General features: G+C 43.9%; 1 protein-coding gene and 1 long non-coding RNA gene across 2 annotated transcripts in view; one reads left to right on the top strand and one right to left on the bottom strand.

Moving 5' to 3' along the window:
* The window catches only part of LOC143775326 (uncharacterized), a 94,440-nt gene that overhangs the window by 52,810 nt on the left and 26,730 nt on the right, over positions 1-14,900 (bottom strand). The window contains exon 2 of the long non-coding RNA XR_013215622.1: positions 2,929-2,980. This is a non-coding gene — a long non-coding RNA (uncharacterized LOC143775326). The remainder of the gene's footprint in view (positions 1-2,928; positions 2,981-14,900) is intronic.
* KBTBD13 (kelch repeat and BTB domain containing 13) lies at positions 7,008-8,720 on the top strand. Its single transcript, XM_077260894.1, has one exon. The coding sequence runs from the start codon at positions 7,052-7,054 to the stop codon at positions 8,429-8,431; it is 1,380 nt and encodes a 459-aa protein (XP_077117009.1). The 5' UTR covers positions 7,008-7,051; the 3' UTR covers positions 8,432-8,720.

Below are 14,900 nucleotides of genomic sequence, written 5' to 3'. Positions count from 1 at the left end.
AAGTGGAGTTTTTCCAAGAGTGGACAGTAGGACTGTGGAAAGTTCGCAGAGTAGTGGCGGAGCCTGGGTGGAGCATCAACGGGGCTTGAAAATGTTGCCAGTATGGGTCCCTTAAATTCTTGGTTGCAGCCCTGATTATAAAAATATCCTGAATAAAAAATATCTGCCCTACGCTGTGCCCCTAAAAAACAATGTCTCCTCATAGTGTTCCCTGCACAAAATATGACCTGCACACTGTACCTCTTATGGCACATGCCCTCCACACTGCCCTCTCATTTCCATACTGGGTGCCATCTTCACACTGTCCACTAACACCGTGTCTGCCTATACTGCCCAGACTCTATACTGTGCTCTCATCACACTCCCCCTGCTCAGCATACTGTCCCCTCCTTGATATGGCCTCGCACTGTCCCCCCATGCAGCTCCCTTTCCATACTGCCCCCCACACTACCCAGTCTCTTTTCTGTTCCACTCACATTTTTCTTATCCCATACTGTCTCCTAACACTATTTCCTTAAATAGTCTTCTGACACCCCACTCTCCATACTGTTTCTGCATTAATCCTCCCCTCGCTCTCCATATTGTGTCTGCTTACATCCCCGTCGCTCCTCATACTGTGTCCACCTACATTCCTCCCAGCCTCTCTTCCCCTAATTCAACAAAATCTTTGGTATCTTCAGCTCCATTGAAGCACTTACCACATTAAACTTCCAACAATTATGCGGCGCCGAGGGGTGATGTCAGAAATGTGATCACATAACCTGATCATGCTGCTGATGTCGCCCTGACCAGGAAGTGCTGGTGGTCAGGGCTTCAATTGTATTTGCGCCTGAAAGACTGGGAAAGGTGAACTACACCATCTCTGAGCTGGCTGTCGACTTTAACGACAAATCAGAGGATGGCCGACTTCCACTATGGGGGGTGGCAAAATGCAGCAGTCGGAGAGACACATTGGACTGGTGCATCAGCCGGCCCAAAGGTGCCCCCCCGCCGACTGCGCATGGGGCAATTGCCCTGCCTGCCCCCTCAGATTCACCCCTTGTGTCAGAGTAGTTGCTTATATGTCAGCTTTATGAAGAAAATGTAATAATCGGAATGTACTGTATTGATGAATGTGCCTTAGTTGGTAGTGGGAATATCTGGGTAGGTTGCTGGAGTCAGAAGAGAAAGGAAGGCTCTGGTCCAACCAGACAGTTCTTGTCATGGTTTGCTTTATTAGACACTTTAGGATTTAAGGGCACACTGTGATGTGCTCTTAGTTTCTGGGCACTATGCTCAGGGGTTTCTGATAGCAAAGGATGACATTTTTCATTAGTGCACGGTGGCTCAGTGGTTAGCACACTTGCTTTGCAGCACTGGGGTCCTGGGTTCGAATGCCACCAAGGACAACATCTGCAAGGAATTCTCACTGTGTTTGTGTGGGTGTTTGTGTGGATTTCTCCCTACATTCCAAAGATATACTGAGAGAGAATTTAGATTGTGAGCCCCAATAGGGACTGAGATGTCAATATCTGTAAAGCGCTGTGGAATATGTAAGCATAATAAATACTGTAAATAAATTAGTGGTCGGATGGCCCATGATTTAATTTGCTCTGTGATATACTTGGCTTGCCTTGTGTAAATCTGACCGTGACCAATTTTGATTGAGAATCCTCTGGTTGGAGTTAAAGCTCTGTTCGTGCCAACCATCTATCCCAGAAGATGGTGATCCCATGAGCTAATTTCACCACGAGTTGCCTAAATCGATCTTTGTGGACGACTATGATAATCTCCGTGTGAGCCTATGGTAAATGTGGATTTGGATCTGTTTGGGAAAATGAGATGGACATGTGTATTATAAGGCTAGGTTCACATTGCGTTAGGGCAATCCGTTTAGCGCTAGCGGATTGCGCTAACGCAATGTTTATTTAGGGGCCGCGTTCAGGGGTCGCGTTATCGTCCCCGCTCTCGCAGATCCCCGATCTGCGAGAGCGGGGAACGGACCTCGGGCGCGCCGCGGACGCTGCAAGTAGCGTCCGAGGCGCGTCACAGAAGAACGGCACATCACTAGCGCGAGCCGAAAAAGGCACGCGCTAGTGATGCGCTGCAGGCTAAATTTACATTGCTGTCAATGGGTGCGCTAACGGACCCGTTGCACGGCGTTAATTGCGACATTTTCGCCGTGCAACGCTGTCCGTTAGCGATCACCCACTAACGCAATGTGAACCTAGCCTTAATGTGTAATGTGATTACAATATATGCTCATGCAAAGATGATACCAAGAAGATAATTCCCATGACCTACATCCAGCCAACTGACCCTCCAGTAACTTCCTCTAAACATTTGCTGTTTTTATATCCATAGCAATGTCACAATAACAGGTCTCTAGTCTGGTGTGGATCTATGCACAAAAGAATAATGCCTCACTATCCATATATTATAATTCTAATATCTTCAGCAATGCAAGAGTTAATAGCGTACACAGACATAAAGCATCAAACTGATACAGACTGACTCCACTATAGTATTGTTGTAATGGGCAATGCAAATAACACTGTAATGCAGCCTAATGCATGGTCCTAGGACCACTGGGTGAGTGATGGGGCTCATGTGGGGTGTCCTTAGTTACTATTTGTTTGTATGTGTGCAGCTGAGAATAGAAGGGCATGGGAAACCCATATCACTGACATTATAATCATTAACCCTTCACAAGCTTGCAGTCCCCGCCGTATAATGGGAAGCAGATGGCGACCTCTTCATGAGTCGTCTGCTGCAGTAATACAAACTCACACGATGGCTGCCAGTAATCTGACATATGGGTTACATACACTGTGAGGCAGTATAATGTGCAACTGCAATTCATTCGTAGAGGTTTGATATCTGACACTTCTGTCTGCACAAATGATATTATATTTCAGTAATGAGGAATCCAGCACTCAGAGTACTGACCTTCATGGCTGAATCCAAGGGACCTCGTGGGATAACGTTATAACAAACGGGTCTGCAATGATAAAATAAAGGGATATTTCCATCATTAAGATTTATAGGATATCCACAAGATATGCCCCAAAACATTATTTATATGTGTAGCACTCAGCTCTTTCTGTTACTGGCATAGACCACAATGGGTCAGAAAAAGTGTGACACCTCTAGGTTTATATGTTCACTTATGTCTTGAAAAGTGTAGACCATGATTGCCCAAATTGCCATAGATCTCAAAATCCATTGCTCCCTGGCTTCTGCTTGCTACTTTGTATGATGCTAATAACAGTCCCTGTAACTGGCATAGACCACATTGGGGCAGAAAAAGTGTGAGCAACCTATCTATTAATATTAAAAGAAATCAGCGAAAATGGGTCACTGGATGAAGGTTGAGTGTGTAGCTATCAAACATTTCTTACAGAGAACCTATACAAAATGAATTTTCTGTGACTTATGCCTGCAGGAACACCTCTAGGTTTATATGGGCACTTTTGTCTTGATAAGTGTAGAGCATGATTGCTCAAATTGCCATAGATCCCAAATTCCATTGCTCCTTGGCTTCTGCTTGCAAGTTTGTATGATGCTAATGACAGCCCCAGATGTGTAAAAGCCCTAAATTAGGACTTTAGAGTTCCCGCATGGGTTTTTTGCTTACCTTTTCTGGACTTCTAAATTAATAATTGCGCTTAGTTATTAGTAATATATCACCCTGCTCCTGTATCTCTTCACACATTACTCATTGAAGCTCCAGAGTACAAGTGACTCAAATGCAAAAAACTTGCATGATATAACTCACTCCCTTAGATGACACAAATATTTTGTGGTTGCATAGCAGGGAAGGATGTATGATTTCATTTTAAAATTAACAAAACCAAACAAAATAATCCAATTATGCAGAAAGAAACATAAAAAGGCCATTAGTAAGAAAGGAAATTGCAAACCTCCGGAGTTTCAAAGGAATTTAATATAGATGGCAACATGTCACTGGAAACATTGGCACGGCTAAAGAAGAAGTGTTAAAATGGGCACTGCAACACACTCTAGTAATGTGGCACTAATTATAGAGGGCACTGCTAATGAAGGCATTCTGGCTGTTGCTGTGGTCACGAACAGAATAGATTTTATTTATTAGATCTTGGAATAATAATAAGTAATACATTTGGATATGTGTAAAAAATGTTCCTGTGCTGAGATAATCTTATAAATGTGCCCCTACTGTGTACTGTGTAATGGCTGTGTCTGACCATGCAATTGTAAGGTGCGCAGGGCGGTAGTCATGGGCGAGAGGCTCTTGTGTTCCCACACCCTGATACCCTACAAATAAACAGTTTTCTTATTCTCCTGTGTTATGTGTGTGGTGTGGAACACTATCGTTTTGGTCGCAATCCTCTTCTGTTTCCGGTTCTTCAACTTCAGGAACCGCCGCACACACATTAAGGGACATCAAATTTACTTCATAAAACCATCTATTTTCATCATATTGAAACACGCAGTATTGGGCTCAAACTTTTCCGTTTTCAAAGGCCATAGCACAGCTCTTCCTGATGTCCGCTGTTCGCTTGCCCTGAGCTATGCCTTTTCTCTTAAGTATCTCTGACCCCTGGGATACTCCATCCAGCTCTGCAGCTTCCATAATTCCCATCCCAACTCAATTATGAGATTTCCTGTCTGACTTTCTCACCTAGGAAGATATTGAGGCACGCTTCTCAGTGCCTTAGTTGGACCATAGGCCCCGATCGTTCCAGGAATGTCCGCTCCAAGTTTATGGCTGATGTTCTCTTCCTACTGAACAGCTTGTGCCACTCATGTCCTCAGACCTCAAACTACTGCTCTCTCTCCATCTAATCACTTACTCTCCCTTCACTAACCAGGACGTGTTCCTCTTGTGAACTGGCCCTTCCCCTCCCAAACTGGGGCTGTACCTGAACACATTAAGTTTTTCTATCCTAAACCTTTCTACTTCCTGAATTTATGGTGCCTTATTGTGCCCATCACTGCACTATACCCAATTCGATCTAATAGCTAAATCTTAACCTATGTCCTATGTACCAATCTCAACCTTTCCCTATATCTAATACATTTATCAGAACACATTGAGTCATCACATATTATAGCAATACATTAACTGTGCACCATGGTGCCTATAAGGTTCTATGCAATATAAAACACTTTTTCGTGTACAAAGGCTATAACCGTTTTTTCTAATCAAGGGAGAAGAACATGACCGTCCTGGTCACCATCTTACACAGGAACATGGTCTGAACATATCACAGCTCCTGGCAAGGGGGGAAGCAAAAGGGTATCAGACCATGTCCCTGTATGGTCAGACACAGCCATTACACATTACATAGCAATGGCACGTTTATAAGATTATCTCAGCGCAGGAACATTTTATTTACACCCCCAATTGTGTAGCTTTTTATTATAGGCTTATAGGCTTTACTGATTACAAGGTACTTTGTTCCTGAAATAACCTCTTTAGGGGTTAAACTTTTTTTGCCTAAGAGTCTTTTTCAAAGATGGCATCTCTGCTTTTGGCTCTCTTTTATATAAACACAATAAATTTCCTAATAATGATAGGCGCTCCTATCATAAAATCCAATTCCAGCACAAAAAACATTATAAGCCCATAACAAGGAATAAGTACATCCAATGACGGTACTGATTAAAAAGTTATTTTATATATTCCGTATGCATGTATCATAAATAACCCTTAAAAGTAATAAATTTTATTAAATATATTTTAAAAATTCCACTTCCCAGTGAAAGCAAAGATAATTGTAACGGACCTACTAAGTGCACCTGTCCTGATAACCTGACCCTACACCTTCCTGCTATCCCTTCCTAGCCTGTGGAGGTTGGCACCCTGATAGATGTTTTTGGCGCCCCCACTCCACGACGGCTATCGCCTGCTGGCCCTATAGATTTACTAACCAGCTAAAGGCGAGAAAACAAAAAGCAATAAAAGAGATGAAGGAAGGGCAAAAAGAAACTAAGTGCACAAATTATGCTAAATGGCCTCCCTTGATAACGTCCCACACAGGACGGTATATAATATCACTCAAAATGCATATTTAGTCATTTTAGTACACAATGACTCGGATGAGCCCATATATAAATGCAACAAACATGGGAGGAAAAAAGCATAAACACAAATGACCTGGTTCAGTCCAGATTAACTGGAGCCCATGCATGACCAACTCGCTGGCAGTATAAATACCGTTGTAATAAATAAATGCATAAACATCCAGCCAGTATCCTTACGCCTAGCAGCGCATAGAATAAAATGATGAACAAATGCCTACAAATAATGGGCAATGGTCAGTGTCTATATTAATGCATGGAACACTGGACTAAAACAAAACAAAAGGAAAAAAGTTTGACAAAAAACAGCCAGTGAAGGAGATATTGTCCCCCCAAAAAAACCGAACACTTAGCTGTTAGTCAACAGACGCCCCGACGCGTTTCCCCGTCATACGGTTCCTCAGGGGGCACATACAGATATGATGAACCGGAGGTCAATGATGCAGGTGCCCTGATGCCGGGACAGACCTGATACACACTTTGATTTTCCCTTTGATATATTACTTTACTGTATGCTTCTACTATATATTCCGTATGCACCAAAATTTTACAAAAATATATTTCCTTTTCCACCTGTTTTAATTAAAAACAAAAACATATTTTAGTAGATGGAAACGTTTTGCAAATTTTCTTTCGGAAATACCCTTATTCTCTTGGATGAAAACTGGAAAACAGATATACAGTGCCTTGAAAAGTACTCATACCCCATGAACTTTTCCACATTTTTTCACTGTATGAGAGCAGATATGATATAAAATAATGACCATTTTTTATGACTGCTGTATACATGGGACAAATCTTCTCTTGCAGGAAGCTGGCACTAGTAGCTGCCTTGCCAGAAGTGACAGGAGGTCTGCTATGCTTGGCGCTTACCATCACATGAGCGATGCTATCTTTAGCAGAAGGCATGCTAGCCCTTTCACAGCACAGATTAAATACAGACACCCGTTAGGAAGAGAAAGACAACACGACCCAAAGGCACCCATGCTTTTTATCATTTTTTATAATGACCAAGCTTCATGTTACTGTTGAAGGGACGGTGTTTGCCACAGACAAGGAATTATTGGTGAAGCACAGTGAATATTTCCGCGCTCTTTTCCAGTCTGGAATGAGGGAGAGCTCCCAAGATGAAATCCAGTTACACAACTTAGGTGCAATGGGCTTCTTGATAACATTAAGGGTGCTGGACGGTGAGAGGCCTCTTTTGAGCTGTGAAGAGATTTTGGAAGCTGTGGAGTGTGCAGCTTTCTTACAAGTGGAACTCCTAATGAAGCATTTGGTCAATATGATTGACCCGGACAATTGCCTGGTAATGTATGAAGCTGCTGCCACCTATGGACTGCTAGACCTGTTCCACGAATCCGCCTTGTACATTCGAGATATTTATGAACTTTTGGAAAAAGACATACAGGCCTTGCCCAAAGACCTCATTGAATATGTTGAGTCTCTTATGCCCAGCACTTTTGTTGCAGTTGGTTCTCACACTCCCACCATAGCTTTCCTTGAGGATCCATCAAGGACAATGTGCTTCCTAAATGAGAGTGATAATCAATGGGTGAGTTTAGGATGCATCCCAGATAATGCCAGCACATTTTTGGCTGGTGTCACCACTCTAAACAATAAAGTTTTTATTGTAGGTGGAGCTCGAGGAGCCAACAAGCAAGTTGTAGAGAGAAGTTTCTGTTATGATCCAGAAAACCACACCTGGAGTGAGTTCTCCAGCCCACATCAGCTCCGCTACGAAGTGACACTTGTAGGACATGAAGGGTATTTATATGCCTTCAGAGGGGAGTATGAGAGGGTTCCTGTGGCTTATGTGGAGAAATATTCTTTATCTACCCAGATTTGGACCTTTGGCAAAGAGCTACCCCAACCGATGGCAGGTCCTCCTGCTACAAAAGCCATGGGAAGAGTTTTCATCTCTCTCTGGAAGCCACATGACACAACTATAATCTATGAATATGATACTGACAAAGATGATGTAATTCCTGTTTCATCTATAAAGAGACCACAGAGCTATGGTCATTGCATGGTGGGACACAGAGACAACCTGTACATCATGAGGAATGGCCCTTCTGATGACTTTCTACGCTGCACAATTGAGAACTTTAACCTCAGCACCCAGCAGTGGACAACGCTCTCCGGACAGTACGTTAACAGCAAAGGAGCCCTTTTTACAGCTGTAATCCGTGGAGATACAGTTTTTACCCTGAATAGGATGATGACCTTGCAGTACAAGATAGATACCTGCAGCTGGAAGCCCATAAAAGAGAAGTCTGGATTTAATAAAGGAGGGACTATGCACACATTCTTCCTGAGACTTCCCACAGAGATAAAGCTAATGGCCAGCAAATTATATAAAAATCCCCATCAGAGCTTTGTATAATTCTTTATAGATGTCTTATTTGATACCTTATCATATTCTTCACATACTTTACTAATTTATTCATTTAAATATTTTTTGTATGCTTCTTGTAACCATACAACATTAAAGTTAAGGGTTGATTGAATAAAAATAGCTCTGTTTAATATAATGTTACTGTGTAGCTATCTTACAATTTAATATAGTTCCATTATTTGTCTTCTCAACTTATTCACTTTTTCAATTCTGCAGAATTTATCCTCCTTTCTATATTTTGAAAGACTTAATTGAGAAACGTGTGTAATATATTTGACAATCATGATTCCACGGCCAGATGTGTCTATCCATCATCTATGTCTATCTATCTATCTATCTATCTATCTATCTATCTATCTATCTATCTATCTATCTATCTATCTATCTATCTATCATCTATTATCTATCTATGTATCTTTCTATTATCTATCTATCTATTATCTATCCATCATTTATGTCTATAAATCTATCTATTTATTATCTATCCATCATCTATGTCTATCTATCTATCTAGCTATCTATTATCTATCCATCATCTCTATCTATCTATCTATCTATCTATCTATCTATCTATCTATCTATCTATCTATCTATCTATCTGTCCCATATAACACTATATAACAATTTTTTATTTATTTTTTGTTCCAGGGTCCAAAGTGTGTTTTCCTAATCCGTTATGCCTAAAACAAATAGAAAATAGTTGTTGTTCTGCAAAATTTTGGCTTCTCAGTATTGAATACGAATGGAGAATTTTTCCGAAAACAGACAAATTTCAAAATTTCATTGTCCTGATCACATAAGCAAAGTTTTTGTGGAACAACTATCTTCTATTTGTTTTAGGCATAACATGTTAGGAAAACACACTTTGGACCCAGGAACAAAAAATAAATAAAAATTTGTTATAGTGTAATTTGCTAATTTCCTTTTTTTGACACAATAAATACAAATTTTTTCTGGCCTGTGGTCATAAAATCAAAGTTTGCGCTGAATGAAGTCGTTTCTCCATAGTCTTTAAACATAAATAAAGGCTTAGTGCCGAAATTCACATCAGGGCAGGCGCCATTCCAGCAGGAGAGGACCTCTGATGGGTTGGTGCATGATTATACTTTTCACTATCATTATTATCATTGATGTGTATGCTCTACATTAATTTTGCACTCTCCTGGGATCATATGTACATCTATATGAGATCCTCTCCTGCAGTGTGTGATGCCTTTTTACTGCTGTATCTGTCATCCGGACATATAAGAGTAACTGTTGTTTTAATTTTTATGCAATAATAATGTTGAGCAAGTGATTTCAACAATGTTTCAAATATACCTTATACATGAAATCCGAAAGAAAACCTTTTAAAAACCTTCTAGAAGATGTCTACCTATGCTGTTTCTGAAGCTCTCTAAGGCAGGGGGCTGAGCCATGCATGCTCATGGATGAATCCCATGCACTGTATGTCAGTGCATCAGCAGGTTACCTCAGTCACGCAGTGCAGGAGCTCTGTTAGTTGTGGGCACACACTGCTCCTCTGCCTGTCAGATGGTTCCTGTGTGCTCAGTGATGTTGCAGTTTTCTTCATTGTATAGCACAGACACACACAGGACAATCAGCTGACAAGTCAGAAGGGGCTCAATGGTAGGGCACTCCCCCTTAGTGTTTACCTCACAGCTCCCGCCTTATCAGCTGGCTCCTGTGAGCTCAGTAGTCATTGGTATTGTGTCAACTGCTTCCTGTGTGCTCAGTGACATCAAACTTCTCAGTATTAATTTGTCAGCTGGTTCCTGTGTGCTCACTGACATCGGCACTTCTCAGTGTTAATTTGTCAGCTGGTTCCTGTGTGCTCACTGACATCGGCACTTCTCAGTGTAAATTTGTCAGCTGATGGCTCCTGTGCTGCCTGTGAGTGATGCAAATGCAGAAAATGTGCCTCAGGATGATCAATAACACTGAGAAGTGCCGATGTCACTGAGCTCACAGGAAGCAGTCAACAGGGCAAGAGAAGTGCCAATGTTACTGAGTTCCTTCTGCTCTGTCAGCTGATTGTCCTGTGTGTCTGTGCTATACAATGAGATGTGCAGACATCACTGAGCACACAGGAACCAGCTGACATGCAGAAGAGCAGCGTGCTGATAACTGACAGCTGACAGAACTCAGCACTGTGTGACTGAGGTAACCTGCTGATGCATGGAAATACAGTGCATGGGATCCAGCCAGGAGTTGCACGCTGTGCAGTCTCTGCTCTCACCCTCAGAAAGCTGCATTCAGTGTGTGTGGAAGTGAATACTATTTTGTTTTAGAAACAACACAGGGGGAGCATCTTCTAGAAAGTTTTTAAAATGTTTTCTTTCAGATTTCATATATGAAGTATACTTAAAAGATTATTAAAGGGAACCTGTCACCCCCAACCTCTTTTGCTCATCTTTCAGGGTACATCGGGGGCTTATCTACAGCATTACAGAATGCTGTAGATAAGCCCCTGATGCTGGTGGGCTTAGCTCATCTTCGATTTTGGGGGTGACAGGTTCCCTTTAAAATCGCTTGCTTTCCATTATTATTGAAGGAAAACGACAGTTAAGCTTTAACTTTTTAATATAACAAAACAGTTTTGATACATTTCTCATATTTGTGGGCTTATGACCATTTTTCCTCTGATGTGACATTTATTTTTTGGGTAGCCCCATACCCAGTCCTTTTATGTGTACCCCTATATTCTTGGTCACTTGGCTTTCTGCTTTATTCAATATAAACATTCTTTTTTGTATATCTTGTGGGGTTTTGTCAGCGTGTGTCCTTTATGCTATTATCTATCTATCTATCTATCTATCTATCTATCTATCTGTCTTTAAAATGGTTTAGGGGATGCTGCATTAAAAGGTTGTTCTCATTTTTAGTACTTGTAAACACAAACTATTTTGTCATTAGTACAATTTCCCCCCATTTGCCTGATATTGCCAATTAATTATTAGTTATTTACAGGTCATTGACTGTTATATTATGCACCACTGCTGGACATGTGCAGAATGTATCGGAATGACCGTGATTGCTGTAGTCGGCTGTTAGTCTCCTCCCCACCCCCTGGGGATCCTGGCCAGTTTCAGTCTCGGTGCTCCTCTGATGCTGCGGAAGCATGGCTACTTCATGGTTTGGGCCAGCAATGCAATGATGCCGCTGGCCCAGCCTGTCAATCAAGCAGTAACTCAATGACCACCCCACCACCACCACCCGCATGTAAGAAAGTCACCTGGCTTATCAGCAATGAGCTCCTGTACAGACCTAAGGCTAGTTTCACACTAGCGTTTACCTGATCTGCGGCAGGCTGCGGACTTACTCCGTGAAGCCCCACCCTCGGCCACACCTCCGCCGCTAGCTCCGCCTACTTCTGCATGCGGCCCGCATGCGACCTCCGTACCTATCTTTAACATTAGGTACGCAGGTCATGCGGCTGTATGCGGATGCTGCCGCATGCGTCGTTTTGACGATGCGGAAAAAAAAATATGCTACAGGCTGCGTCCTACGCTGGTCGCCACATCGTCAAAACGACACATGCGGCAGCATCCGCATACAGCGGCACGACCTGCGTACCTAATGTTAAAGATAGGTACGGAGGTCGTATGCGGGCCGCATGCAGAAGTAGGCGGAGCTAGCGGCGGAGGTGCGGCTGAGGGCGGGGCTTCACGGAGGAAGTCCGCAGCCTGCCGCAGATCAGGTAAACGCTAGTGTGAAACTAGCCTTACAAGACAAAAACCTATCATGGTACAATTCAGGGAGCCGTCACTGATCATCAGAATGTAAAGGCAGTAATGGTTAGTGCAGTGTCTGGCATGGTGGACATAGCCCTGTGAATGGTACAGCAGCTCAGCCCAATAAGCCAAGTTCCTCAAATGCAACAAACGAAAAGCGCCCTGTAGTGCAACTATTCTGCTTCACCATGATAATGCAGCGCCCCAGACTCCTGGTCGTTGCAGTACTGATGCTCCGCCGCTAAGGGGAGTGATGGTACGTCTGATGGCACTGAAGGAGTTCACCTGACCAGGTAACACAGACACCAATACACTTCACAGTCTGGCCTCCAGGGGGAGCTAAGGGTGCTATGTATTAGGCCACTCCTCACAATCTGGTAAAACTGGGGGTTAGATAGAAAGTTAGAGAGAAGCTGACTGGGTTGGAACCAGGCAACATCCTGTGGCAGAGGGTGTTGCAGGGGAAGATTCAGGGTGGGCCCTGTCAGGGGTGGGATCCTGACAGAGGCCTAGCGAACAGGAAAGAACGTTAAGGAACCGCGCCTGCACTACATCGCGGCGGTATCTCAAGAAAGGACAAGAAGCGACGTTTATTGTGGAGAGTGAGAAACAAGATCAAAGCAGAAAGGAGATAACACCAATAGGAGTCGTGCTGTAAGATCGAGGCAACATCCTATTGAGGTGTGTAGCCGGTGGCCGGAACGCAGAGGAAGTATTGGGCTCCAAGCATTACTTCAAACCAACGGCAGGACAGTTAATTATAGGTTGGCTGTCTCACCTAAATCACCTAAGCAGACATAGGGGGCAACTGTGGGAGAGGGGCGTCACTAGGGTCCCGGAAGAACTCCAGGCCTACCCGTCATACGGGTGCGTCCTATCCATATCATTGGGGGACGGAGAAGAACATCAGAACAGACATAAGTTGTGGGAAAGAACGTCAGAAACAGACACAACAGTTGTGAGGACTATCCCGTGGTGCTCAGCAGGGAAGTACTACAACACACAGGCGCTAGAAGGTAGGCACAGATTTCCACCTGCAAAGGGAACTCTGGAGATGCCATCGGACCGGCCGCTCTCAGACAGCCCTGTTAACCGTACTCTGGATTGAGGACCTTGAAGCCTTCAGTAAAGAGGTAAAGAGACTGCAACCCTGTGTCCTCGTTATTCATCGCGACCTGCACCACGCACCACCACTTACAACTTTCATTGGACGCCCCTTAGCAGGGTCACAGACCTGGTCTAACCACCGTGACAACCCCAGAACTGAGACAGAGAAGCCCGGTACCGAGTACCCCGCGGCCCTGCGTCTGGGGGCGCTCCAAACTTGGCATCACGAACAGGATCTACTTAAGCCTGAAGAATCAGGTCATGTGTGCCTTGGAACTGTGATTGAACAGTGCTTAAACTGTGATTTATTGCAAAGACTGTGCATTGCCATCACCGCCAAAAGTTCCCGCCAAAACCGCCGCCATTGCAGCACCACGGGGAGTGCAGGAGAAGAAGAAGGGCGTGGAAGTTGGCATAACCGAGCTGAAGAGCGCGAGAAATCATGGCCGCCCAGTCTAAGTATTATTGCACCGTGAGGACGTGTCCGTCAGCAGCCGAGATCCGCCTCCTGATTCTCAATGGTGGGCGGAGGCAGAGGAAACGAAATCGCCCACGAAGGAGAGAGCGGGAAAAATACCAGGAAGTGACCCACGTGGAGGATGAGATGGCTGATCGCTCAGACCCAGAATGTGGGGTTGAAGTGGAGAACTCCCCCAACTACCTGGAGGAGCGTAGCGGCCCCGTCTCCACAGCCGATGTGGGTCTCCTGCAACTCGAGATGGAGGACCTGATTGAACAACTTCTCCAGCTGCGGGTGGAGGCCAAGACTGCATCCCAGGGAACGCCAGCGGAGGATCCCCTGACCTCGGTCCCTGCACCGCTGCTTGGGTTGCTGCCGACGTCTCCACCGATGTCACCACCAGCGGAGCCAGCCGCATGGGAGGACTGTTGTGAATTCTGCTCTTGGGCTCCCTCCGGTGGTTGTTAGTGGTAGTGCAGTGGTCTCTGGATTATAGGCCAGGGCAGGTGTTTTTGCTTATTGCAGCTCTATAAGGTATTTAGGTTTGTAGGATCCATCAATCCCTGCCAGTTGTCCATTGTATCTTGGATGGATTGCATCTCTGTCTGGCTCCACTTGCCCTGCTGTCATTTCAGCTAAGATAAGTGCCCTGTTTTGGTTCTATGTAGCACGCATGCAGTGTGCTTTTATGTGTAGTGCAGTCTATTGTATTTTTGTCCAGCTTTGACTTGTTTGGATTTTTCTGTCATGCTGGTTTCTCTGGAGATGCAGATATACATCCTATGTCTTTAGTTAGATGTAGTATATAGTATATTCTGCCGTGGATTTTTCTAGTGTTTTAATACTGAACGCTTAGAACTCTGTCCTATCCTTTCTATCTAGCTAGAAGGGCCTCTTTTGCTAAACTCTGTCTTTTCTGCCTGTGTACATATTTCCTCTTAAAGGGAACCTGTCACCACGTTTTTGGAAGATGGGATAAAAATAGCGTTAAATAGGGGCAGAGGTGGGCATTACATTAGTGTGTTTGTTATGCGTTTATTACCCACCTAAGTTGCCGAAATACCTTTGCAAAGTCTCCGTTTTCGCCTGTCAATCAGGCTGGTCTGGTCAAAAGGGCGTTGTCTTCCCCCAGATTTTGCGTAGTTTTCCGTTGGTG

This window comes from Ranitomeya variabilis, chromosome 5 (assembly GCF_051348905.1).
Source record: "Ranitomeya variabilis isolate aRanVar5 chromosome 5, aRanVar5.hap1, whole genome shotgun sequence".
In the NCBI taxonomy this organism is placed as follows: Eukaryota; Metazoa; Chordata; class Amphibia; order Anura; family Dendrobatidae; genus Ranitomeya; species Ranitomeya variabilis.
The sequence above is the reverse complement of the archived record's forward strand: the minus strand, read 5'-3'. Positions and strand labels throughout refer to the sequence as shown.

Excerpts from the sequence above, each read along its gene's own strand:
- KBTBD13 (XM_077260894.1), top strand. The coding sequence starts at position 7,052 with ATGACCAAGCTTCATGTTACTGTTGAAGGGACGGTGTTTGCCACAGAC.